Source organism: Thunnus thynnus, chromosome 7 (genome assembly GCF_963924715.1).
Source record: "Thunnus thynnus chromosome 7, fThuThy2.1, whole genome shotgun sequence".
In the NCBI taxonomy this organism is placed as follows: Eukaryota; Metazoa; Chordata; class Actinopteri; order Scombriformes; family Scombridae; genus Thunnus; species Thunnus thynnus.
The window spans coordinates 17,602,320-17,630,073 of record NC_089523.1 but is presented as its reverse complement, the minus strand read 5'-3'; the positions used below and the strand labels follow the sequence as shown (position 1 = coordinate 17,630,073).

Here is a 27,754-nt window from a genome sequence, read left to right as displayed (position 1 = left end):
ATCAACTCATGTAAAAGCTATTCACAACATCTAATAAGGCACAAATTAAATTATTTTATTTATAGCAGATCATGACAGGAATAGTCCCATTAATAAAAACACATATCTTCATCATCTTGTGGCCATTTCAAGGTACTGCATCCTCAAAAACCCTCTAAGACATGAAATGTTTGATTATGAATAAAAGATGCACCATAAAGCATAAACATGTTACACAAAACATACATTTATTCCGAATGTTGACAACTTTTGAGCACAAAAATGTACAGGTACACTGACAAGTACAAGAAAATTAGACATGACCTCAGTTAACACATAGTTGTGATTACCTAACGGTATAAACCTCCAGGAGTCACAGTGGATTCAACCGTTTATCTTCTCAAAAGTTGTTTATAGTTGTGTAAAGTATAATCATTTAAACTTTCCGAAAGGAAACTTCCAAATAGACAGGCACTCGAAAATAATCTCTAAAAATTTTATTTCCAAGAGTCTTTTTTTTTTTTTTTTTAACCATTTAGGACTTTGCAACAGACTTTAAAAGTGTGTTCTTCAGGTAAGTGCACAGTTGGTTCATCAGGTCTTTGTTCTGACCCTCTACCCAGTGCATCTCAACCACCACATCACTCTGCTCCAGCATCACGTTCACCAGACACTTAAACAGGAAGTGTTCAACTGCACTCGGGCTCAGGGGTCGCTTTAAGGGTGGTTCACTTGCTGCGGCTGGTGCTTCTGTGCAGGCAGAAGACTCTGTGTCTTTACCTGTTACAATTTCCTCTTTTTGTTCTCCACTTGCGTCGTGCATTAGTTCTACACTTGTCTCATTTGAAGAGGCCCCATTGCTCTCCTCTGCAGTTTTGTCCTGAGTGTTATCGTCCTGGGTGTTTTCTGTGGGGGACGGCTGGCTTTGAGAGGATGGGTTTGTAGTGGGAACAGCTGTGGCCTCAGTGGTTTGAGAGCTGGTCGCAGCACAGTGAGGTGCTCTGGGCAGCTCTCGTAATTGACGCTTTTGTTCGCGTCGTTTCTGCCGCCCGTGGATCCATGTGTTCTCCACAGCCGTCAGAAAGAGGCTCTGCTCCTGCTTTCTGCAGGGGACATGTTTGTGCAGCACCTGCAGAGCCACACAAAAGAGAAACAGTTCGTTACTTGGGTGACTGGAGGTGTGTGACGCACCAAACCAATCGCTCACTCTTACTGAATTAAAGTGTGGCCGAGGTTCATTGGCATTCATACAAAATGAAACACAGAAAGGTTTTCCCCATGTGTGGAAAACAAAATGCACCCTCATCGCTTTTTTGGTTCACTTGCACCCCAGATTAGAGTCGTCTGCTGGTGACTGGTTAATCCAGGACGCATTTTAGCACCAAATGTGAACACTAAAGTGACCCAAGTTACAACAAGACTCCAGGAACTGACTTAATTGGATTCTTGTTGTCATTTGGAGGTTGCCAGGCAACCAGCAGAGCCTTGAGGAAGTCACTGCAGCCCAAGAAATAGTCTGGCACACAGCCAACCACCTAATACCACATCTTGTAGTTTTTCCTCTGTTTCCTTGTATGGATTAAACAAACGAGATATAACATTAATTAGTGAGTTTAGAGGATCTTTGGACAAAGTTATACTAGCTGTTTCCCACTGTTTTTGTGCCAATCTAAGCCAACCATCTATTTACTGGACATATATGAGAGAAAATCTTCTCATCTAACTGCGTTGAAGAAAACCAACAAGCATATTTCCCAAACTATTCCTTAAAATCTACTTTATGTAACTTCCACTGAACAGCAGCAACTTTTGACTACAAGTAGCAAATACAGAGTAATGAAAAATGCAGAAGTGTAGCATAACAGTAGCATAAGTTTGAGGAGGGTTATGAAGTATGCAAACTGACTCAGTAATATCTGTTATACAACAATATCTATTCAAAGTTTGCTAACATTAGCCTCCATAAGCTACTGGTCATACCAGACCAAGTAAGGGTGTAGCAGCAAAACCCCTGAGTGTACTGAATGAAGCAAGGATGTGTTTGTTTTAATGTTTATGAATTTAACTTTTCATCTGTAAGAGAAGTAATTTACTTAGTCTTTCAAAAGTTAGACTGCCTTGCAGAGAGAATATTCAAGCACCAGTACATTCACAAATCAACCACTTTAGCAGCATTACAGGACCAGTGTGTAGGATTTAGTGGCATCGAGCGGTGAGAATGAATGCACCTCCCCTTCTAAGCCAGTAGGAGAACCTATGGTGGCTGCGAAAAATCTAGAGCCAGTGTGTGGTTTGTCCGTTCAGGGCTACTGTACTGCAACATGGCGGCCTCCATGGAAGAGGACCCTCTCCCTTTGTAGATATAAAGGGCTCATTCTAACGTAATGAAAACATGATTCTTATTTTCAGGTGATTATACACAATTAAAACATACTTATGAATATTATATTCAATTTCTGCTTAGTCTGTTTTGCTAGATGCCACTAAATCTTACACACTGGAGTTAACCCCATTTAGGTTATAGATTTTTTTTAACTATAGTTGTGAGGCTCTAAAACTTACCCGCAGGTCAGTGAGAGTCTTCTCCAGCAGAGCAGCGATGCTGTCCACAGGGGTTCGGGCAGAGCTGCCGATAGCAGAGGCCTTAGCCTGGAGCTCCTTCAGCCCAGCTTGTGGAAGTGTGAACGACAGAGGTTTCCGTGCTTTCTCCAGTTTACGCTTCTTACTGGGAGGAGACTGAGACAAAAGAGAGAGAAACCAAATTAAGGAGAGAATGAACTAAAATCTGTTCAACAGATTAGTCTGAACATGTAAATCTAAACACAAAATGATAAAAAGTTAAACTATTTCAAAAGATATTTTAAGAGAAACGGAGTAGGAGAGGGCCAGACGGACTAAACAGGTGTGTGGGTGAAATCATCAATGCCGCAGATACCTGTGGTGCACAAGTCAACATGTTTTTTTCAATAAGAATATGACAATTTGAAATATGCATTAACATTTACATTCCAGATAAGTTAGATAGAATAAACATTACAATAGAGGGGACTTTCAGTCGATAAAAAGCCCCCACAGTATTACATTCTGAAGATTAGATATCAGTGGAATCCTGCACCCATAACTTGAAAATATTTCCACTCGTTTTTCATTGTTCTTAACTGACTGAAGGTTTATATTTTGTGTACTTTTCCCACTTCACTAATCTTGTACTTCAGGTAAAATATGGCACCACAACGTTAAGTCCACAGTTTTCTTTTATCTGTCTGCTGTGTTGTGTCTACTGTCCTCTGTGTTTTTATGTTTCGTGTTGGGACACGGTGACTTGAGTCAACTCAGCAGGCTGAGAAACTCAGACACCATAGTCAGTATTTTGTTGGAGGTCTACATTTTTAGACGTCTGCCTCAGAGGCTGGAAATGACTTGAGTCCAAAAATACTGAGTCCAGACGGCAGAGCCAGCAGGGGGCAGAGAAGAGCGATGGTTAAAGCAAAAAGCTGCATCCTAGTTATTATCTATTCTGTTCTATTTTTATCTTTTACACATTTTATTTTTCTTATGCCTTCAATAGTTTTATTTTTATCTTTCAAACATTCTTTTCTTCTTCGCATACCTGTTCTTGCTATTCGCTGCCTGTTTGTTATTCATTTGATTGCTTGGTTTTATGACGCAGTATTTGCACTTGTTTTAATTTGCCTTTTTATTTATTCTCTTGTTTCTTCACTTTATTGTAAAGCACTTTGAGCTACACCCCCAGTATGAAATGTGCTATATAAATAAAGTTTTTTTATTATTATCATCTATGCCTATTGTTTTGGTATCGGAACCTAAACTTGGGTTTCATATTGATAGTAGTAAAAGTATACAGTGATGGGGGTGTACATACTGTCTGATGTGGTGTATCCACTGTGTGGTTGTGCAGTTTCGACTGCGCTTCGATGTAGTTACTGGTACGCTCAGTAATGTCCTTTTCCAACAGCAATTTGCTTACACTGGCACTGGGCACTCCACTATCCACGTCTAACACTGCTTCTAAGGCCTCAGCCTGCACGACCGCAGCAACTGCTTCTCTCTGCAGATTCAGTGCAGCCAACTCTGCATCCAATTTGGCCTTCTCCAACAGCAACTTTGCTTCAATCTCTGCTTTTTCAATTCTTAGTCTTGTCTCCTTCTCAGCAAATGATGCACGTGCCCGTGCTGCTTCTGCCCGGGCCCGGGCTCTTGCCGCAGCACCTGCCAATGATGCAGATGAACAGCCAGTCTTCAGGCTGGATACTGATACGTTGTCATCCTTGCACCCTTCCATCATGCCGTCTCAGTACTTGATCTGTTGCTGTAGCAGTTGTAGCACCCTCGGGTCTATTGCCTTTTCACTATACTGTCCTCCTCAAGGTGCAGCACCCACAATTAGACTGCTACCCAAACTCCATTCACAAAAGACATAAGAGTCAGGACGTAGCCTTCAAGCTCCAAATATTTAATGCAGACTCAAAGTGCATGATGATGTTAAAATGGAGCGAAACTGAAAGGACAGAATACAGTAAAATTACTGTAATGTTTGCTAAACAGAGGTAAGTAAGTGCACAAGCATGTCAGCTCTCTAAATCTTATGTAATGATAATCAATAAAAGGCTCAAAACCGAATGAATGCTAATTGAAACAGCTACATCAGCACAGCACTAGCAAGGATGAAGGCTAAATGCTAAAAAAAAATCAATAGCTAATCACTGCAGGAACCAACATAGCTGAGTTAAATGCTAGCATAGAAACAATACCTTCAAATGTCACTTTTACAGTACAACTTTCGACAAAAGTGTCATTAATTCATGTTGTTGAGCTGCTTATTGATAGATTCCAACTTACAGGCAAAGCTTTCTATGGCCCAACAACAGGATGGCAGCAGATTGACTCTGTGCTCTGCTTGGGCTGAAATCCAACTTCCTGTAGACTATATGTGCTTTCTTTTACTACTTCCTGTCTACAAAGGAAGTTGTCCCAAAAGGCTGTACTATTAAACTGCTGCAGAGGGCACCAGACACCACGTTACAGAATATAAACGCCTGGAGGCCAGAATACCTCCTTTTTAAATTTAGTCAACCACACTGAGATCATGTCTGCCAGTATCGTATGCATCAACTATTTATAAATCAGTCATAATGTGTAAACTAAAACTCTTTCTGTGAATTGTCAGCTGTTTATAACTTTACTGCTAACTATTATTTCCTCAAATTCTGTGTTTAAGTGTTTTTTCTCCTTTTGAATCCTTTAACATTTACTGTCAACAATATATAATTCCCCTGTCACTTAATATTTTGTAATAATAATAAAACAAACTTAAGCATGTAATAAAATAGATCAGATGAATGAGGGAATATTCCTGAATCTTACATGTGACAGCAAGAGGGTTTCAGTGTGGCACAAATAAAAGAAAACAATTTTTTCTCTTAATTTCTTGAAGTGAAAATGTGATGAATGTCACTACTTTTTCTGTGATAATGAAAGTTAACTGTCTGTTGCTCAGAGAAAAATTAAATGCATTAGTGGCATCAGATCAGTACCTGGTTAGAGAGAGGACAAACCAACAGAAGATGAAGGGTCGTTACAAACCACAAGAGGGAGCTCAAACCACACAAGCTCCACCTGAACCTGCAGTGAATTACAACAACGACCGTTCCTTATTTCTAATCCCCTCTAATGCCTTGCTGTAATGGCGGTGGAGGTCATTACCCAACCGTGTCTCCATACGACAGACGCTGTGCAGTGATCGTCCCCTACGCGTCCGCTGCAGCCAATATGTCAAGCTGCACTCCGCAAGTCACTGCAGGCTGAGTGAGAGTGGGGGGGGGGGGGGGGGGGGACAGCGGGGGTCTGCAGCAGTACTGTGAGGAGCAGACAGCATGGCCGACTGACCTACAAACAGCAGAGCGAAGGAGCAGACTGTGACCTTCACACTCCGCTACTGATCTGAGACTCAAGTTTTGATTACTCTTTAACTTTAGTGCAAATGAAGACTTTTATTATAGCCTGTAATTCAGCAATTTCTAATATATATATTTGCTATCTCCTTTTTTAATACACCAGAGAAGTAAAAGACCAACCTGAAATAAAAGTTTAATAAATAAATGAACACATCTTTCCTGTGTTTGCTTCGTCATGTTCACTCTCACTAAAAGCTTTTTTGATCATGTATTGATTTTTAGTTGAAATGATCGTCCTTGTAGATGCATGTTTACAAGAGATGGACATATTTAATTAATGGGTTGATGATGGACGCTGCCTTGTTTGGCTGCTTGTTAGAGCTTCTTTTTTTATTTCTCATTGTTTCTCACAGACGTTTCTCCCCCCTCTGTCTACACGCTCTGAAAGCCCCCCAGCTCATTGTACTGAGGAAGGAAATCAATAGAAATCCATCAAACAGAACCTGTTCATGAAGCATCCTTGACATAGATTCTTGCGCTGACACATTCATACACACACACACACATTGATTCACAAAGGGCATGAAACCTACATGTGTACAGTTGCATACACACCTCTTCACTGAATCACATCCTCTTCTGACTCTGCTGCTCTTTCACTCCATTATTAATCCCACTTACCCACTCTCACCTCATGCTCTCTCTCTCTCTCTCTCTCTCTCTCTCTCTCTCTCTCTCTCTCTCTCTCTCACACACACACACACACACACACGAGTCATGGGTGAATGACAACCTCACAATAAGAGCCTGGCCCAATTTTGAAAACGAGGCACGGTAAAAGCCTTTGAGTCCAACAAGAGCCGTTCTCTCCAGATATAATGTCATTCAATCATCCATCTTGACCTCCTGAGTGCACACACAGATACACACACGCACACAAAATAGAGAAACAAAATGTTGATTTCACCTTCAGGCAAACATTGTAAATCGTACTCTGATCATCTCCCTCCTCCCAGCCCCCATTTTCCTTTTTGCGAAGTCCCAAACCTCCTCTACCCTGAACTCTTGACCTTCCTGAACCCCCTCCTGCCAGCGGCCTGTATGATCCACAGCAACATACCTCGAGGCTCGGATAAAGCCTGGAAAGTCTTCATCCTTTTGTCTGTATTTGTAAGTTTTCTTTATCTGCATCTTGTATTTCTCAACTCCACTGCATCCTCTGCATTCTTCTGTCCTGGTAAGGTTGAGCCATTGTAAAAAAAAAAAAAGACCCTAAAAGCTTATATTACCCCTTCAAAAGTAAAACACACTGTTGATATTCCTCATACTAACACCTCCGATCAAAAGCAGACAGCGAACCACTCAACAACCACGTTGGAGGCTCTGTGAGGACGTGGAGGCCAATCACGCTCATGTTTTCTTTCTGGAGTTGCACTGAACTTAAGTCTGTGTGTGACTTCTTACTGCAAGTGTAAAATACATAATTGGATATGCCGTACCAAACAAAAGTTTTCAGGAAATTTATTGATTTTTCCTTAAACTCTTTTTAGTGAAAGGTGGATGCACAAAAAGTACCTTAGTTGTTTAAATAAAGAATAGCGTATATTTGAACGTATAGGCATGTCTGAGCACCCAGGGGCAACTATTTGTCTGTTCTACTTCCTGGGTGAGATTTAAGTCGACCATATGACTCCAGACATTTTGATGTAATTGTTGTAGCTTGAGTAGCATTTCACTTTTCAAACCTATAGTTCGTTTGCTTTTGTCTGAATCCGCAGATGAGTTTTCCACTTGGTTTGGTTTCTTTTCACACAGAAAGAAATTCAAGTGAAAAAATGCATCACAACAAACCACGTGAGAAGGTTCACTACACTTATTGGTCAGATGGGTGGAAGCAAGAACATAAACACAGGAAGAAGATGCTGAAGAAGGTCCTCTGGGAAAATACAACATTCTTCATTGTGCTAGTCCAGGTCGGACCTCGGATTAACTAACTCTCTGGGAGTCGGGACCCGACTCACATTCTCAAACCACATCCTCTAAAGGTTCTCAGTACAGTTGTTCTGGTCCACACCTGAGTACAATTACTGTGTTCAGACCTGCCCAAACAAATCACACCAAGGTGGAAAACAAACCAGAAACTGATTGAACCAGACTAAAAATGCAGGTCTGAAAACACCCAAAAATGTCTCCAAAGAGAAATATTTGTCACCTGTCTGGTTAAACAAACCGCAAGAAGAACAGAAGCAGATGGAGAAAGAGAAGAGAAAGACTATGTGGTTGTAGTCACAGCAGTATGGAGGCTGACCTGGTTATAAGGGGGTGAAGTAGGTCACAGATGCATGCATGCCACATATGTTAAAGTCTATATGTAACATTAATGAGCTCCCCCATTCACATACATACATACATACTAGACGTCTATAGGAACACTCGCACGCGGGCAGAATTAGCAAGTCAACCATGCAAAGATACTTCTGTCATGTAACCACACACACAGCAAACACAAGTCTTCAAGGGGTCTGCCTGGTAATGCCGAGCGGCTCCCGAGTGTATATGATGGTGGATCTGCGTGATGGTGGAGTAGGAGGAGGAAGAGAGTTGCAGGAAAAAATGTAGGCCAATCTTTCTGCTCAACTGCTTTTATGCTGAAAATGCCAAAACAGCGTTCAACAAAAACACAAACATCACAGTCTTCGTCACAGAGCCGCTCTTACATCTGCTGACCGCCTCCCACCTTCCTTTGTTTGTTTTCTGTTTCGCTGCAACATCACTCCTCGTTCTCTCTGTGATGCCTTTAATTCACACTTTAATACCCTTTCACTTCCCTTTCTGGATTAATGAACTACTCTATCCATCCATCTATCTATTGTTTTGGCTTTTTCACTCTCTCTGCTTTGTATATCTCCAACACTCTCACTGTCCAGACAAAACAATGGTGCTGTGTATGTGCACATTCCTGCCCTGGCAACTGTTGCCTGGCTACAACATGTTAAAAATCACATAGACGTTTCCCCAGAGGGAGGAATAAGTGCATCTAATGGAATGGGGCTGTAGGGGGGGGGGTGGAGCAGGACTGAGGCAGTGCATTATTGAGGAGGGGGGATTTGGGGTTTTGGAAAGGTGGTGATGAAACAGATGATGGCAGATGACCACAAAACGATCCACTGAGACTAAAGGTGGTCATAGGACTGAAGGACTTACCGGAACGATAACATCATCATAGAAACTCCAGGCCAGCGCCCACCGCATGGTGCGTCCCTGGTAGAACTCTGTGTGGGTCACTTTGGGCACCTGAGAAGAAAAAAAACAGTCGATTTATCTATAATTATGTCATTCTGTTTATTCATGTTGTATATATCTTGGTCTACTCTGTACATCTGAAGCATGTCTGTCTGTCTTGGAAGACAAATCCCTTCCTCTGTTGCTCCTCCTGAGGTTTGTTCCATTTCCCCCCCATTAAAGTTTGTTTTAGGGAGTTTCTTTCTTATTCAAATCGAGAGTCTAAGGATAGAGGATGTTGTATTTCTGTATAGATTGTTAAGCTCCCTGAGGCAAATTTGCTTCAGTTTAGCTGGTAATTTAATAATATCTGCTGGAAGAAACAGGCTTACCTGCATCTCAAGGTTCAATTTGTTCATCTATTTTAAAAAAAATTTGAATTTCGGTGCTCCTGTCCTAACCGGCCAATGCTGGTTATAAAATCTAGGAAATAAATTCCCATAAAATAAAACAACATGTTGATAAAAACAACATAGAACTATTCTCCATGAGTTAAGTTTAGCAGCTGCAGCCACTGAACTAAACAGCTGGTGTGAGTGAGGCAGAGTTTCAAGATATAATATGAACAGCATGTGTGATAATATGTAAAACAGCTCTACATAACCAAATTGTTTTCATCAGACCAAGAATTTACTCTGAAGCTTCATCCTGGTAGCGCTCAGTTTGACTATGTGATGCAACGCAAACTGGATGTGCTCAGTCTGCAGATTTGGTGACATATCTGATATAAAAATGACTCCCTCTGTGACCCTCAGTGAGCTCTGCATCTCTTATCGTGGGTGAGAAAAGAAGAGAGGGGATCTACGATGTGAAAAATACACACGTATGGTGTGAAAACCCCTCGTGCAAACAGAGCACTTTAACGGTCTCTCAGGACTGCTTCAGTAAATAGGAACTAAGATAAAGGGTCAGAGGTCAAATGGCTTGTTAGGAGTAACAAACATTCACATTTGCTAAATTAAAAAAAAACAGAGAGATGAGGAGACACTGGAGAAAAAAAAAAGCATTAGCATATTAACTAGGCCAGGTTTCTTTTTACACACTTTCTCCCTGGATGTTAGCCAAGGCTGCACTCATGCTGATGAGCAGCGACAGCATCCTAAAACCTCTGGAGGAGCTTTGAGGGGCACCAGGTGCAGGAGGGGGAATCAGGGGAGCAGAGTCTCTTCATTTATTTATTTATATTTTTTTAAGCATGTGAGGGAGGTGACAGGCACAGGACCAGAGGCCTGCAGCAGTCAGGAGTCATGTGCTGGGCTATTAGTTAAGCTAATGACGCTAATGGATGTTAGCTACACAGTGCCGTGTGATTCAGTCATGCACCGCTGACAGAAATCAGCTCATTCATGGCTCGTTCGTGACACTGCTTGGCTGGCATATTAGAAAGAGCTGATCCGTTATGGCTCCGCTGACAGCGACGCCCTCTTCTAATATCAAGAGCTGGTTTGAGATGGGAGGCTCAGATTGTTTTAACAAGCCATTACCAAACCCTGCAGAAAGGGGCGTGTTCCTGCATGAGCAAGCTGAGATCAAAAACTGGGGGCTGCTTTGTAATACTTCTTGATCACAGCGGATGTATTTGTGTGTTCACCTTTGTTCAGAGTCTTGATGGTCTACTCACCCCTTGCTTCCTCAGCTCCTCTTTTAAAGGTGTCAGGCTGCATTTCTTCCCCAACATGCAGCTGTACCACCTGCAGAAAGAAGGATGCACATTAACCAGCTGTGTGTGACTGTGTGAGCGGCTGGCGGCCCGGGCGTGAACTAGCAAGCGGAGATCAAATGAGCCTGAGGCGGGCTTGCGGGAGCAACACCAATACTAAATAAAACCAAAAAAATTCAAAAAAATATCTGGGTGTGTACAATCCACGGCAGAGAAAAAGCTGGTTTGAAGTTGTCCTGTGGTGGAGGCTTGATCAATAATCTCTGCTGTGCAATAAAGAGATGAGGTTGGCCCTGATCAATAAGCAGGAAGCGTCCAGTCGGGAAAACGGAGGAAAGATAAACACATCAGGGACTCAGTCTGGAGGGAAAACTCTCATTTTTATATAAGTTGTCTGTTCAGGGTTCATTAGATTATATGTTAAATTAATCATCAGGTGTACTTTCTTCTGATCACAGGTGATTTACTCACTTAAATCTCTCTTAACAGTCTTCTGACCGTCCAGCTGCAAAAATTGAGATAAGAGAAGCTCTGAGTTGGTTAAAATGTTAATTTGCTCATCTGAGTCACCTTCAGCTGTGTGATCACAGCAACAAGCTTTTTTGCCCAAAGTTTTGCCTAGCAGGCAACATAGAGGGTACATCTTACTCAGGGCTGAAAAAGGTGCTTTCAAAACAAACTCACATTGTTCTAAATAAGAAGTCAGTCAATAATTTGATTTCCACACAACAGCAGGACACAGAAAGGTTGGTTACTTTGCTGCAGCTCTTCATCTCACAGCTCACTGCGGCTGCTTGTTTCATTACTGCCTTTCAAAAATGAAAATGATCCACTGATGAAAAATGCTAAAAATTGAGCATGTTTTGTTCTTTTTTTTCCCAGTGATTCTTCTCTTTGTAGTTGAATGCTTTTAATGTGAGCAGCAATAGGAAATGTTTGGTTTGCATTCACAGAAACTTAATGCAGCTCTGATATAATGTTAGGAGAGTGAACGGTAAACAGTGAGGCTGATATCAATGAGATAAAAATGGAAAAACAGAAATGCTGGATCGTTTCCTGTGAATCTCCAGCGCAGGAACGGTTAACTCTGCCACTAATAAAAACTTTTACATAAATAGATAATTACTGAATGTAAATATATTAAATTAAATATGCCAACCATAAATACAGTAGTAACAAAAACGGGATTTGATTTAAACTTCAATAACACAACAATTAACATAGCATTTCTGGTTCTTATTATACTTTAAGAGAAAGCACAATAACCAAGTTTTGCTAGATGGATTAAAATGTATATAAATGCAGGAGACAGCATTCCTCCACTTCTGAAACCAAACCTACATCTCTGTACATACAGCAGCCATATCCATAAATGTAGCCAGGTATAAAGCTACAGTCACACCCGACTACCCCAAAATACAATCTTAAAAACTGTAGACGGTAAGGAAAGGCACTGAAATGTAATCAGGTTAGCGAGGTACGAAGATGGCGACTAGGAAAAATGCCCAGAGGGGTGAAGGGTTGTGGGGGGGCGACATGTCAGCTTCAGTCGACACAATGAAATATTGAGCAGCTCTAATATTCACAGATGTTTCCCACTTTTCGACACAGTGGGGAGGAAAACCCAAAATGGCTCGGCTTCCCTCCTCCACCAGCAGCTTCTTCAAACATATTAAAGTGTGCAGCTGCATTAAGATCAGGATCATATTCATGCTCCTTTTTTCACATCATTACAATCTTATTACCAGAGGTGGCAATTTTCATATCAATGGCGTGATAAATAGGGAGCATTACCTCAGTCTAACTGGTTTTGGGTATTTGGATGTGCGCTTTATTCAGAGCCAAGGTGGCTCGCCCTTATCCGACAGTAATTACACTTCAGTGGGGAAAAAAAAGGGAAAGAGGAGCAGGGTGGGCGGGGGCGTGTCTCAAAGGACCAAGCTGGCAGTGTTTCCATGGACACCTGGTGGCTCTGGTGTCCCAGCATGCTTTTGGGAGTGACAGTCGGCTCCGGTTGGCTTGGCCTGAACGCCAAACCTGTAAACGAAGACCGGGTTCGTTCTTGCTTTCTCTCCTCTGTACAGGAGAGCAGGCCAGTGTTAACATCAGACCCTCTCAGGGCTGCTCGTCTTTCCACTGAAGCATTATGCAAACACACACACACACACACACACACACTGAACTCCCTGTAGGAGGCCAAGCAGGTGTGGCATGTCTAATTAGTTTTAATAGCACCACTCTGCAGCTCCCTCTATCCGAGTCTCACTCTGCTGCCCCGGTGACAGCCCTGGTAACAGGGGAGGGTGAAGTGACGTCCGCTGGAGATACCCCCCGCCCACCCAAACACAGCTGCTCCCTGTGGTGCTTCCACATACAGCACAGGGTGATTGTGTGCCAAAATCATTAAACCGACTGTGGGTGACAGCTCCATCAATGTGCAGCAACCCATCTGCCCGTTTCACCCCTTGGTGTCACCGCTTCAAGGGTGCTCTCATCCAAGCCTCTCAAAAAGAACAAAACCGCCCCGCTCTTGCGTATAAATATGTAGCTGAGTAATTTGATAAATTCCTCAAATGCTTTAGGTGAGTTTGGTTTTACACACTCAAAAAAAAAAAACCTAATTTTGCAGGTGCAGGTCAAGTTTTATTCCTCACCGCAAGCGCTTCTTGAGCTGCAGGCTGTCATGAATGATCCTCTTGACAAACTCCAGTTCACCACCCTCCGCCATGATCTCCGTCACCCCGCCTGTGTTCACTGAACTGGGAGGAGGTCTCCGTGAGTTCCTGGAGTTTACGCCCTGCAGAGAGCAACAAGGCAGACAGAGATTAAGACAAAATCCTATTAGAGGCCTGTTACTATCGTGTAAACAAATACTGTTTCATATTGTTGTGTTCAGTCTCAATGAGTCACAGAATTCTGTGCGTTTGATTTTAAATGTTCAACATTCAACATTCAACTAGGACACCGGTGAAACGTTTAAAATATTAAAAAGGCAGGAGAATACTGACCTTAGCCTCTAGCTGGTTGGCAAAAAAAGGAGGGTTGCACATGCAGAAGTCGTACACGATCTCTGTCTCTTCTTTCAAGGCGTCCATCAGTAAAGTCTTCTGGGGAACTTTGACGACTGGAATGAGACAAGAAACGAGGATTTTAAGTTTGTGTTTCAGGTAAACATTGGCAGCTCTTGGGGAAAAAAACAAAAGCTAAAGCGCCTCTATAGACTGGGCGACTTTGAGTTGTCCCAGATGAAAGTTGACAATCGTGAGAGAAATGTGGGAAAATCTTTGGTTGTCAGTCAAAAACGATTGTGCTGGATCACACAGTGAGACACGTCCACATACAGACTAGTCAGCGCTTCACTGAACCAAAAATCCAGGACCAAATTCTCACAATGTGACCACAACTGCGACTTACATCTACAAACTAACCAATCAGAATATGGCATGAAATTATGCACTGAGAGCACCGAACCAATGCGACACTGTAAGTGACCAAGTTTTGTTTTTTTGTTTTTCTGCCCTTTAAAACATGACAGCAGCACAGATGGATGATGGAGTTACATTTTTTGAACCACAATTCAAAACTAGTCAGACATCCTTCAAAACTGACATTGTTCAGTCAAGCTGCAACTAAAGGTTATTTTCATTATTGATTAACGTGCAAATTATTTTCTCTAGACATTGCTTATCCTTTGGTCTATAAAAACATCAGAAAACTCTAAAAAATGCCCGTCACAATTTGATATTGAATTGCCTGTTTTGTCTAAAACACCAAAATATTCAGTTAACTATCATATGAGACCAAGAAAAGCAGCAAATTCTCACTATTTAGAAGCTGACAACCAGTGAATGTCTGGTATTTTTGCTTAAAAAACAATTAAACCATTGCCTAAATAGTTGCTTATTGTTTTTCAGTCAACTTGTCAATTAATCAACTAATTGTTTCAGATCTAGTAAAGTCACAAAGACACAGATTGAGAGCAGTCTCACACAGTGTGACATGAAATCAACCTGCAGGATTGTTGTTATCTCACAGTGTGTCGGGCCATTAATGCGCAGGAGGTGAGATGACAAACAAACACGAGACTCGCAGACGGCAGTTTCAACGTAGCGCTACTAGTTTCATGAGGTTCATGACTGGACCACACTCACCTTTGATGAGGTCAGACAGGTTGTTCTGCTCCACGTTTTTCGTAGCATAGTCAAAGCAGATGTCATCCACCTCTGTGGCGAGAAAGTACCAGCCATTCATTGTGGCGCCCAGCAGGGGGTAGATACAAGATGCCCCTGTGCCTGAAGTAAACAACAACAACAACACATAAACATTCATGATGATGAATGGTTGTTACCTTGACTGAACAATATGGAAATACGCTGTGATGCTGTTTTAAGTGAATGATTGTGAGACGGTGCGTTTCAAATGCATTATCTTTAACTTAGTGGCCGTAACGGACAATAAATGTCACTTCCAACAGCTATTGTTGAATCAATCACATCCATTAAGGACCAAAGTTGCATTATTCAGTCAGACAGAGGTGAAGGAAATGCCTGGTGGTGATCCATCAGGGAGACCAGACGTTCATCAGACAGCTTCAATCTGCTTACAGATTGGTTTAGGGGTCACCAATCAGTGACTCACACACACACACACACACACACACAAAGACAGACTGATGGACACGGCAGCAAACAAGCTGTGACATGTGGATGGGAATTTGGCTAATAAGTGCTGGGAACACTGGGAATGACTGGGTTCATGTGTAACAGCTCAGTGCTGCTGGTAGCGTCTTTCTCTGGAGCCAAAACATGAAGTCTGATCAGGAATAAGTAAGAACAGAGGTTTGAAACTCGCTTGAACTCTGAGCAGAAGAAGAAACTAAATCCACTCTGAAGCTCAGCATCTCGTCTTTTTCCTCTCAGCATGTTCAGTTCAGTGCAGCTGCTTCTTGAAATCTTCATCCAAGAGAACAACAACTTTCTTCTTCCTCATGAGACAGGTGGCAGTCACATTTAACTCCACACAAAAACAATTCGTTTGTCTGTGCTCTTTTATATTTAAGTGTAAGTTGTGCAGTTACACACAGCGTGATAAATGTGAAACAAAAACCCAATTTATGGGCTCAGATTTTGCATCCTTACAAGAAAATGTAATGATTAACAAAAAAAAAAGACTAGGGAATAATTAAAATGGGATTCAATTTTTAAAAAAAAATCAATTTGAAGACCAGATTTAACAACAAATTGGCCAAGTCTGAACTCTTCAGGAAATCCTTCAGCTACATGAAGAGTAATTTCAGCTCGATTCATTAGTGGCACCCTCGACCCACGCTGAGAAGAGAACAGAGGATGATGTGACTGTACCGATGTCGATGCCTCTGCGTGGTTGTTTCTGGCCGTCGATGAGGTCTTCCACCCAGTGGATGTAGTTGAGGCGCAGAGGGACGGTGGGTATGAGGCGCTCCAGAGGGATCTCGATGGTCAAACCAAAATCCTCCTTCAGCAGGGTGCAGGTCAGCGCTCGCACCGCCTCCGGCTCTTTGAAGTTCACACTTGAGGAGAAACAAATATGACTCGATGAGTTCATGTCAGCGTTTTAATATGTAATTTATAAAATATTTTGGATGAGAAAAGCAGGGATAATTGTGCTGAAAATAGAAAATATATTACTTCTAACCTAATATTTATATCATAGTTAAAGGATTTATTATAACATGAGTCTTAATTTGAAAGTTAGGACCATCATTTCTATCGGTTATGATATCATTGTGATCAGATGATCACACAGGAAGTAAACCAGGTGGGGGTAAAATTATGTAAGAACACCTAAAATAATTCCTCATTGCACAAATACGGCAAGTTCAGCAGGTCAAAATTAAACCACGAAGTCAGTCTGTTAATCTTTGTTTTCTCATTAGTCGTGTGTGATGCTGTAATATAAAAGTTTGTGTGTAGATAAAAATTAAAGTACATATACTGTGACAGTCGTGGGTTATGTAATGTTATATCACGGTATCTATAAAAATAATGATGTAGTATATTTCCTGGACACTCAGTTGAGACCCTGTTATAGATAAAATAAGCAGACAGGAATATGTTTCTGGCTAATATATAATACATATATATATATATATATATATATATATAAAATACCTAAAAATCAAAGTACTTTATAACACTGAGACAACAATCCTTTTAATTGTTCAACGTTGCTCGTGATATTGAAGCTAGCACTGTATAAACGGTGCTGCTAAATCTATGACAGTCAACAGATGTTTACGGTATATATATCTTTATTATCTGCCCACGCTACTCTAGTTAGTTTACAACCTGTTTCTTGCCTTGTATGACTTTTTTTTTACAATGTCGCCCCTTCCAGAGATCTTAACAAGTAACTGGTTAATATGATATTAATACTATTAGGAAAAAAGGGCAAAACTATCAACATGAAAAACTGAAATATCCCTTTAAGAGTGATTTCAATGTAGTGACTTGCTGATCCTTTTGTTTTTGAACAGCGAGACGACCTGACAGCAATTTACCAGACTGCTCTTAATGCAGCACTTCATTAACCCTCGGCAGCTCTCTGCACTGTCCCCCAATTACTTCTCCACACACACACACACACACACACACACACACACAGAGGACAATAGGGAGATAAGCAGCCCATCAATTCACAATCCCCTGCTAATGACAATGAAATTCACGTTTTCAACATTACTGAGACCTCCCACTTTTATTCCCAACACTCGGTCCCAAACGTTGGGCTCTCCCGTCGTTTCCTCTCGACATGTTTAACGATTTCAGCTGTCACACAAGCAGCAGCGAGCGCGGCAGACAAAACGAGTGGGCGAGATAGGTATAATTAAAGCTTTGCTGAGTGCGTTTGCACCTCGGCAGATGTAATTAAACACATCCTGGTGATGGGAGTGTCTGCCACCTCACAAGTTTAATGCGAGCGTATTTTAAGTGGAATAAAGATGGAGATACAGGAGATCCAAGACATTCAGGAACCATCAAACAACTGATTTGGTTTTCATTTTTATTGTTAGTGGATTTTTTTGTGTCTTTTCACAAATCAGTGAAGTTTTCCTCTTGTAGGATTTGGCTTCTCTTCAGGAACCAAACAAATAAAAGTGCCAAATTTCCAGTTATTTTTCTTTCGTCCAGGCTTGTGTGATGATCAGAATACCTCTGACAATTAAGTTTAAGTGGGCGTTCAGACCAAAAACACTCCTGCACTCCTGGAAAGTTTTCACAGCAACAATCATTTTATCTTTTAGTCCACGTTCACACCAAATCTAGCAATGTGTCAAAAACAGCAGCCCTCATTTGAATGGGGGCAGTGCGTTTACGCTGCGGGAGTGGAGACCGTATAGGGCCCAGCAAAAAAAATGCAGCAGTTGTCTGGCAAAAAGTTGAGCTGGAATCAACTTTTGCTGGAATGAAACCCAATATCATGCAGCTGTTTACTGAGGAATGCGGCATTATTGTGATGTGACATCTGCAGGACAAACATTAGAAAGACATCTTTCATGTAATCTACCAGGATGCATGGCTCTGAGTGGCCACTACTTTTTTGAAAGTAGTGCAACTTTAAAAAAATAGTAACTTTCCAGACATAAAATCCTGTCTCAGAGTATTGTAAACCTCCGTGTAATGTTATGGAGCCTTTAAACTCATAGATATACCATTAATACTGGATCTGGATTTACTATCTTTAGTCTTTCAGTAAATTTTTTGCTTACATGGTGCATCTCTAGAGCTGCAATGATTAGTCGATTGAAATTAAATTAATCAGCAACAATTTTGATAATCGATTCACCGTTTCAGTCATTTTTCAAGAAAAAAAATGCCAAAACTTTGCTGGTTCTAGACTCTGAATTATGAGGATTTGACTTAACAATTAATTAAGAAAATAATCGTCAGATTAACTGATAATGAGAATAATTGTTAGTTGTATATCCTTACACAAATTCAAGCAGATGACCACAAACTGACATTCAGCATACACGGAGCAGTGAGGTGTTGCAGCGTAGAAATACAGGTTGGTTTCTGGGACTCTAGTGGGGGGTTTAGAGGCCTACGGCTCATCTTTGCCCCCGGGCCTCCTAGCGGCTTAATCCAGTCCTGGGACTCTAATGGGGTTTATTTATGGTGAGAACACAAAGCAGACCAACCACAGCCTCTGTGATTGTAAATATGTGATTTTAGTCATGGCTTTAGGTGTGATTTTAACCACAATAACAAATGTATGCAAGAATTTTACCTGATCAAGAAGATAAAATAGATGTGTGTTGTGCTTGTGTCCCATTTGTGTATTTTGGCAAGATATTATTTTTGTCCTACAGGTATGAAACGAACCCAAAAACACAACTGAACACAACTGATCTCATTTGAAATTCATAAGAAAGACTGAGTGCAGCACACGGACAACACTGTCTCACTGTTGAGGTGATTCCGGTCACTTAAGTGTGCGTCTTCATTCAGGAGTGATAACAAAGACAAATGACCCTCCAAGCAGCCAGGTGTGCGATGGATACAAATGAGAAGCGATTTACCTGTAGAGTCTGACATTAATCTTACCAAGTGTCTCTACACCTAATGAACAGATTAGGTTAATGGTCCAGTTAAATCAGCTGCTGGAGGAGAGTGACCTCCTGGAGAAAGACTAACACCTGGCTCCTTCAGGGAGGTACCACACATTTTCAAACGATGAATCCACTTGAAGAATTTGCACTTTTAAAAAATGTCTTAAGCTCGGAGGAGGGAGTGATATATCAGCATAACGCTCGGAAATTTCCAAAACAAGAGCCGGCCTCTCTCATCTGTCCGGCTCTCAGATGTTCTGCCCTCGTTCATTTCTCCTCTGAGGCATCATTAGATAAGGATCAATATTCAGAGAGAGAGGCTGCTCAGGCCAGCCCTCTATTTTTAGCCCCATGATGAGCGTGTGTGTGTGTGTGTGTGTGTACAATGCAGACCAATCGCTCCCATCAGCAGCACTGCGAATGCCACGTCTCCATGGCAACCCCACCTACTGAACAGATGAGGAGAGAGCACGCAAATCCGGCCACGCTGGAGCAATGGCTGATGCCAGACGGAGCAGCGTGAGCGTGCCCGCGATTTACGTCTCTCTGCCGCTGCGTGCTTACGCCCCTCATCGAGGCAGACGGGGCACAAAGTGGGACAAACCTGAGTGAAAAAAGTTGTGATGAGACGAGATGAAGCGCACGGTCGTTGGAAAGACTAGAGGAATGAAGGGAGGAATCAGGAGTCGGTTTCAGCTCGAAACTCCGACTTGTGTTCATGTGAAAATACCAACAGGAGCACAGAGTGATGTAGACGAGACTCTGCAGGTGAAGAGGAAAACACGTCTAAGTGCTGAGAAGCAGAAAAATCCCCGATCGAGGTTCAGATGAATGAAGAGGGCGACATTATTAAACTGAAGGGGAGTTTACTGCTGAGACCAACAGCTCGCTCTCACCTCCACGCTACAGGAACAGCATGAACGCACACACACTCTCTCTCTCTCTCTCTCTCGCTCGCTCTCTCTCTCTCACTCAGGCTTTTTCAATCTCTGTCCACAGAGAGGTGACCTTCAAGGTACATCTACTTCACTCTGAGTGTGCAGGGAAAAAATTTGTGCTGATTAGCAGCAACTTCCTCTCTCATGTCAGGTTTTTTTTTTTTAAACACATTTTGAGTCCTCACAACAGCAGCAATGTATGAATCACTTAAAACTCACCGTGACGTTAAAGCTAAACTGGTTTTGAATGAGCTCATGCAAATTGCAAATTTTGAGCTGTTTTGCAATTTAGCAAATACGCTGACGCTGTAAAGACGACCAATTAGGATCCTCATAACAAAAACCTGCAGAGCTGTACGAATATTAAAAAAAGAAGGTATTTTCAGGATTCTTTTTTGTTTAATTAATAAAATTTTTATTGCACTTTTTGTCAACAACTTGAATACAAGACAGCAGCAGCAGATGATCTGAACGCAATATTTCAATACTGCAAACGTGCCAACAGCATCTGATTATTAATTGTGGAGACTAATGAAGCTGAAACGATTAATTGATTAATCGATTGACAGAAAATTAATGGAAACTACTTTGACTGACTGATTAATTGTTTAAGTCATTATATTAGCATAAATGCAAAAAAAGTCTGGTTCCAGCTTCTAAATTATGAAGATGTGATCTGTGATAGTGAACTGAATATCTTTAGACACAACAATCAATTGAGAAAATGATCAACAGATGAATCAATAAGGAAGTTAATCATTAGATTGGAAATTGTGATGCAACTAATGACTATTTCTGTAAAGATTGATCTGCCTATTATGTTCTTGATTAACTAATTAATCACTTGTACTATAAAATGATAGAAATTTGTGAACACATACAGTGACGTCTTCAAATGTTTTATTTTATCCGACCAAACCATCAAATATTCATATTTAAAAATCTGCAAACACAAATATTTGTGTTTTTGCTTTAAAAAAATACTTTAAACAATGAATTGATTATTAAAAAAAAGCTAATTTTCTGTCAACCGACTAATAAATTCATTTCAATTAACTGTTTCAGCTCTAACACAACTGGATGTATTAATCGTGCAATCTCTGTATGAATGAATATTGCGACACAGATGAGTATTTTCATTTGGATTTTGGGGTGACGTTTACTCATCAGACAACAACCAATTAAGTAAGTAACCAATCACATCACCTTAAATAATGAGATCTGTCAATGTCAGCTGAAGAAAGCTAATTGGAGCTGCTAACCAGAAACCCTGTGGCCAGACTAAACACAGATTATAATTCATAATTAACTGATAAATGATTTGGTGTATGATGATGGTTCTTGCAGATTTTTTTTAAGTGAAATATGTCAAAATGACGTCATAACTGGTTTAGTAGTCAGTTTCCTTCTTATTTCTCCCATCAGGTAGTAAAAAAAAAATCAGTTTGGCAATATGCCGGCTGGGTTTTCCAGGGAGGAAAGTGCTTCAGCTGATCATTACGATCATCAATTTAAAACGTGGCATCGTCGTATCAGAGGTCATAGCTATTCATTTCCTTCTGCTCTATTGCCGAGAACACGTTTAATAATATATCTCTGAACAAAACGAGTGTGAAAATTGAACATTTCATTAATTACGGAAGAGAAAATCCTTCCACACATGATCTTCTCCCAGCGCATGAAAAATATGACTACCAAATTAAATGTCAGCCAGGCTGTTGCATTTTTAATACCCATTCATGCTTCCTAATCCCCCCCCCCCCTCTATCAGCCTGATCTGAGCCCCCCTCGTCCTTCCCCAAAAAGTGAGACTGAAACAAACCAACATTCAGACTATTTAAGGCTTTATCTGCTCCGCACTTCAATTCCAGTCACATCCACCATATTTCTCCTCCTCCTGCTTCTGGTCTGAGCTCCCCTCTTCGCCCATCGCTATCAGTCCGCTCCACTGACAATCCCAAAATGAGGGGAGATGTAGTATCTCCCCTGAGGATTGAGTGAGTGTCTCCCCGAGATTACTCTCATCCCCTAACTCGCTGCTTAAATACTTAAAAACCCAGCAGATGAATTCATTGGGAAATACAAAACCACGTTAATCCCTCCACTGATGGAACGACAGACTGAAGAAGAAGACGAGAGAGAAATTTCTGCAGACAGTTAATCGGAGCAGCTGCCACACACGAAGTGACACACACATCCTGGACATCCGTTAACGTTGAAGGAGCCCCTTGTTGTGAACTTTTTTTTCCTCCACTTTTTATTGTCAATTTAATTTGGTTAACAGAAAATTAATACATTTCAAATTTTGGTCAATTCAGTGTTTATCAAGTAAAAAAAAACATTCTGGTTATATTAGCTTTTCAATTAGTGTAACAAAAAAAATGTTTTTATTATTTTGCCTTGAGCAACAGTGTAGATGCACACATACTTGCTTTCCACCAAGTGGAACGTTGTTGCTGCTGGTGCTGGTTCACAGTTGGTTCAACCAGCAAACCTTCTAAGAACCAGTTTGCTTTTCCACAGGCTACAGAGCCAAGTCATTATGTAACTGTACACGCCTCCGGTTTTCATTTTAAAACCAAAATAATCTCCATCCACACAGGCGTTTTAGCACCATTTCAGAAATAATCTCCATCCATACTAACACTCCTGACAACGCATATCACATGATCAATTACGTACACTGGGCGTGCAAGTGCTGGTGTAGACAGGAAGCTGATTGTCAACTCTGCGGTTGGTTGCTTAGTTGCAGAAAATATTACGGGGGAAGAACAGTTAATGGCAAAAAGTAAGACCAGAGATTTCTTTTCTTGGACCGATGATGACGAGGTGGAACTGTTACTGAATGTTACAAGTTACTGACTGTTATTGTTACAAGGCGGCAGAAAACATAATCCATGTTTAACATGTGTGCTGAACCGTGGGAGGCGATTTGTATGGATCATGGATCGACTACGTTCCGTTATCCCACCAACAGGTAGTGTTACTATCGCATGTGAGACCAAGATGCTAAATAGTACTAATAGCAAATTGCAACAGTAAAAAGCATTTTATTATTTTTGGCTGTTAAAAAAAATCTGTCTGTCCATTAAATCTTCTACCAGCTTCCTTGGCAGGTGAGTCAAAAAGTTAATTTTGGACCCTGCCTGGCGTCTGCCCCAAACACACTGCCAACCCCATTGTTCATCATCTGTCTGTCTGTCTGTCTGCTGGGGAGCCACAGACAGACAGAGAGACGCTACAGACTGATAATTAAAACCTGTCACAGACGGACATCAAGTCGTGTTTCACAGCGTGCCTACACACACACACGCGCACGCCCGGACCACCATAAAGATGATTGACTGGCCACCTCGCAACCACAAAAGATCAGCCCACACCAATATGTTCGCAGTCGCACACAGATGCTCAGACTCGCTGCAGTGACACCGCGTCCGCATTCATCTGCATAACACAGACAATAACAAGTGATTTCCTCACTGAGCAGACGTGCTACCTGTTTCATAAAACGCAAACAGAAGAGGAGGAGGAGGAGAGCGTCTCCGTCCTGACAGATGCAAAGCGTAAACAATGACTGTCAGTTCCTACATTCACTGTAGGATTGTTTGCTTTGTTTTGTGGAACATTTGCAACAAGTGAAAATAATTAAAAAAATAAAAATAACACATGGACCTGTCAGGCTACTCTGGAACCAACTAAACTGAGACAAATGGTACTTCAAACAAAGGAAAACTGTGCAGTAAATTTCATTAGATGTTGCAGAAAGTAGAGAATTTGTTTGGCCTGTTTTCATGATGATTACAGCTCCTCTGATCATTTAAAATTCAAAATATCTGATGACAAAGTGATAAAATTTGAATGATGAATAATATTAATGAATGAGAATCAAATGAAAATACAAATCATGTTTTCTGGTGCCGATGCACGTGTCAAACTGGATTGAAGGACTTCTATTAAATCCTGCAAACGAACCACAGCTCCCGGTGCCACATCTGTCCGTGCGGAGACAAAAGAAAAGACTGTAAATTGAGAGATGGAGTGCTGTTCATGTTTCTTTCCCACAGCAGCAACCATGAGCTCACACTGTTTGACGTCAACACCGCTAATCCCACCAGACCTATTCTTCCTTTGTTCCCCTGCCTGGACTTTTTCACAACATGACTTCTCAGCAGCATCTTACTGGGAAGGGCGTACACACACAGACACACACACACAGACACACACACACACACACACACACACATATCAGCGGTGTTGCACTCATATTAAATTTGATGTCCACTTTGAGTGCGCAGTGAAACACAGGAAGCTTACTGGGCAGTTTTTGATTGACACACTAACCCATTTTTAAAATTGGGAGATGGATTTAAACAGTCACTGCTACATACTTTGCACGTCTCACTAATAAAGAAAGAAGGCAGCAAACGGAGCGGAAAAGAAAAAAAAAAAAAATCTTTTGATGTTTGATCCATTAATCATTTGTCCAGGCTGCTTCCTCCTGCTGTTGCCAGAAGCTGAATGAGCAGTAAAGATGGAGTCAGCTGGGACACGGGCAGTGCTGAATGTGAGTTATGCTGACATATCGGTGAGATGTTTGTGTACACTGCTTTAATAAATCGACTGTATGGGCAAAAGTACGTGGACAGGAGACCAGTGCGTTACAGCCATATGTGATTAACACCTCATGCTGCTCCCATTCAGCCCTAGTGATGCTCATGTTCAGTGATAATTTAGTGTTCACATCACGTTGGATGGACGGTAGAGACAGGAAAGACTCACATGTTTACTGCACTCGAGTGCTTACATCATCGAACAACTCGAGACAGGTGTATGAGCTCATATGTAGCACTTTATCCTTTAAATTTGGGTATAATTATCCTTGAATGATGGAGTTTGGCTGACATGTTTCAGACACTTGTATATTATTAAATGCCACTCAAGTATCAGAGATTTAGAGTCGTAATTACGACTAGGGTGTCAATGTGAACGATGTCAGAAAACAAGCTCTTTATGAACCTCACTTTATCATGTTAACACAGAGCTACAAAGCTACAATATGCAAGTTCTAGAAATCAAGCTGGTGCTTGAGTGAGACTCGATAGCTCCCTGCTCCGTTGCGCTCCACTCTTCACTTGCAACAATGTGATGATGCACATACGATGTATTGATTTCTCTCTGGGGCTTGGAAGTAATGGAGCTCTTCCATTCAGGTATCAGGAGCTTGCTAGCCTGTGAGTCAGTCATAGCGACATCTTCCAGCAGCTAATGCTAGCTTGGAGCCTTGGTACGAGATGAGGAGTAGGCCAGAAGCGCGTTCACATATTGATTGACAGCCATGAGCTTCCACTCCTGACTCCTCTGATCGGTTAGAGAGGCGAGGCTCGCTTAAAAACTTGACAAGGGAATATCTCTGAACTGCTGTCAGGCTGTTCAATGAGCCTAGGCCACAGAGGCCTTTGACAAATGCCTCTAAAAATGAAAGCCCTGTTTCAACCAAAAGTTCCTGGTACTTTGGAACCAGAGGAATTGATCTCAGGAATTAAACTTGGAACTTTAAGTCCCTGTTGTACAGTCCTGTTTGCATTTCCATCGCATCTGAGGAACCAGGTAGATCAAGCAAATCAGGCTCATGAGGAATTAAAACCACGCCTAACTTTACTTTTAACGTTAACAAACAAAACGAAAAATATTCCTCTATTTTGCCAAAGTACAGCAACTTTTTCACATGAAATGACCAATCAACAGACCACTTGTGATTTGGACCAATTGTCGCATTACGTCATTGCAGCAAAGATTCAGGTGGAAGATGGACAAATGTCCCCTGCCAACAAAAATGACTGCCATAGACTGTGCAAAACAATTCCCAAAGGTTTTGTTTCACTTTGTTTTTCATTTAACCTGCTCTAAACCTTTGGTTTGCATCCAGTTAGTCTGAAGAATACAAGTTGATGTGTTGTTCAAACAGCAAAGATGCACATAATCTAGCTCAAACATAAGAACAGGCACTTTGGAAATGTGCTACATCATATTTTTATGTTAATGGATTTATTTTAATGGAATTGCTGACTTATTTTATTTGGTGCTTATTTAATAAAAGCTTATAAATAGAACTAAAGTACAGTTTTTTCTTTTTTAAATAACTTTGAGCGCATAGTTCTCATGTTCAGAAAATATAGTTGTTTCTATGATATGCAGTATGCTTTTTATTGAGTGAAGTGATAACATATGGCTCTTCATTGGTAGTAGTTTTAAAAAAACTGCATTATTTTCCTTTGCTTGCAATTTTTCCCAATTCCTGCAATTTTACTGCAAAAGAGCATATAAAACATTGCAGTTTTTGAGAAAAGCTGCTGCAAAATCCAGCATTTTAGTCTGCAATATAATTAAAATGTTGTTTTTGTACAGTGGCACACAGATTGCAGTGTCAGGTACTCACAGTGACACTGGTGTGTGTTTTGTACAGTGTCAGGTACTCACAGTGAAGCTTATATGTTTTTTTGTACAGTGTCAGGTACTCACAGTGAGCCTGGTGTGTGTTTTGTACAGTGTCAGGTACTCACAGTGAGCCTGGTGTGTGTTTTGTGCAGTGTCAGGTACTCACAGTGACACTGGTGTGTGTTTTGTACAGTGTCAGGTACTCACAGTGAAGCTTATGTGTTTTTGTACAGTGTCAGGTACTCACAGTGAGCCTGGTGTGTGTTTTGTACAGTGTCAGGTACTCACACTGGTCGCCCGGTGAGGCTGGTGTGTACGTGCTGCTGGAAGTCTGGATATTTGGCCGCCAGGTGAGCAAAGTCTGGGGGTTTGTCTTTGTAGCGGTTCCGGGGGTGCATGGACTTGTTCAGAGCCATGATCCGAGCCTTCCCTGGCAACAAAAAACACAAACAACAACACAAAACACCAGTTTATTTAAATGAAAACATCGCCACACCACGCCGAGACTAATGAAACTTTTTGAAGCTAAGGGGTGAAAATATGGACATGATATCAGCAGAAAACTCTGTCCGTAAACATGGGCAGCTGCTCTTTTGCAGTAACTACACATTTTAGACTGCCCTCTTAATCAGTCAGTTTTACGTTAATATGGGGAACAAATATATTGCATTCGTCAACCGGAGTAAAAAGTAACGGATTCTCGGAGCTGCTTTGGAGCAGTTAGCTAACCGTTGACGTACAGCCAGTATTTCTCTTCCTACCTTTTCTGAAGCTTTTCTTGCAGTGGTGAAGCTTATTGTTTATGTTTTCAGAGTGGCGTTAAGATTTTATTGGACTCAACCACTGTGTAAGAAAAAAAGTTACACACACGACTCACGTTGTCCAAACGTTTTTACTTTCGGGCAACTATCTTCCTGTGTGCCTGAAACGTCACGATTCTGCGTCAATGCGTGAT

General features: G+C 41.3%; 1 protein-coding gene across 2 annotated transcripts; it reads right to left on the bottom strand.

Moving 5' to 3' along the window:
• Positions 1-206: 206 nt before the first annotated feature.
• mettl16 (methyltransferase 16, N6-methyladenosine) lies at positions 207-27,754 on the bottom strand. Of its 2 annotated transcripts, none has more exons than XM_067594660.1 (10): positions 27,677-27,754; positions 27,088-27,229; positions 16,197-16,384; positions 14,988-15,128; positions 13,845-13,960; positions 13,491-13,633; positions 10,798-10,867; positions 9,099-9,188; positions 2,542-2,715; positions 207-1,108 (listed from the first exon to the last, which is right to left on the bottom strand). In XM_067594660.1, the coding sequence occupies exons 2-10, from the start codon at positions 27,213-27,215 to the stop codon at positions 515-517; spliced, it is 1,644 nt and encodes a 547-aa protein (XP_067450761.1). In that variant the 5' UTR covers positions 27,216-27,229; positions 27,677-27,754; the 3' UTR covers positions 207-514. The 2 variants fall into 2 exon arrangements, with proteins under 2 accessions (XP_067450761.1, XP_067450759.1); XM_067594658.1 differs by having other exon boundaries at positions 27,561-27,738.

What these genes read in the sequence shown, in the direction of transcription:
- mettl16 (XM_067594660.1), bottom strand. Translation starts at nt 27,215, where the DNA reads ATGGCTCTGAACAAGTCCATGCACCCCCGGAACCGCTACAAAGACAAA. An exon ending in AGCCTCACCGGGCGACCAGT is followed by an intron (nt 16,385 to 27,087) that starts GTGAGTACCTGA and finishes TTTCTCCTCAAG; the next exon opens with TGTGAACTTCAAAGAGCCGG. An exon ending in ACGCAGAGGCATCGACATCG is followed by an intron (nt 15,129 to 16,196) that starts GTACAGTCACAT and finishes TGTTTACTTCAG; the next exon opens with GCACAGGGGCATCTTGTATC.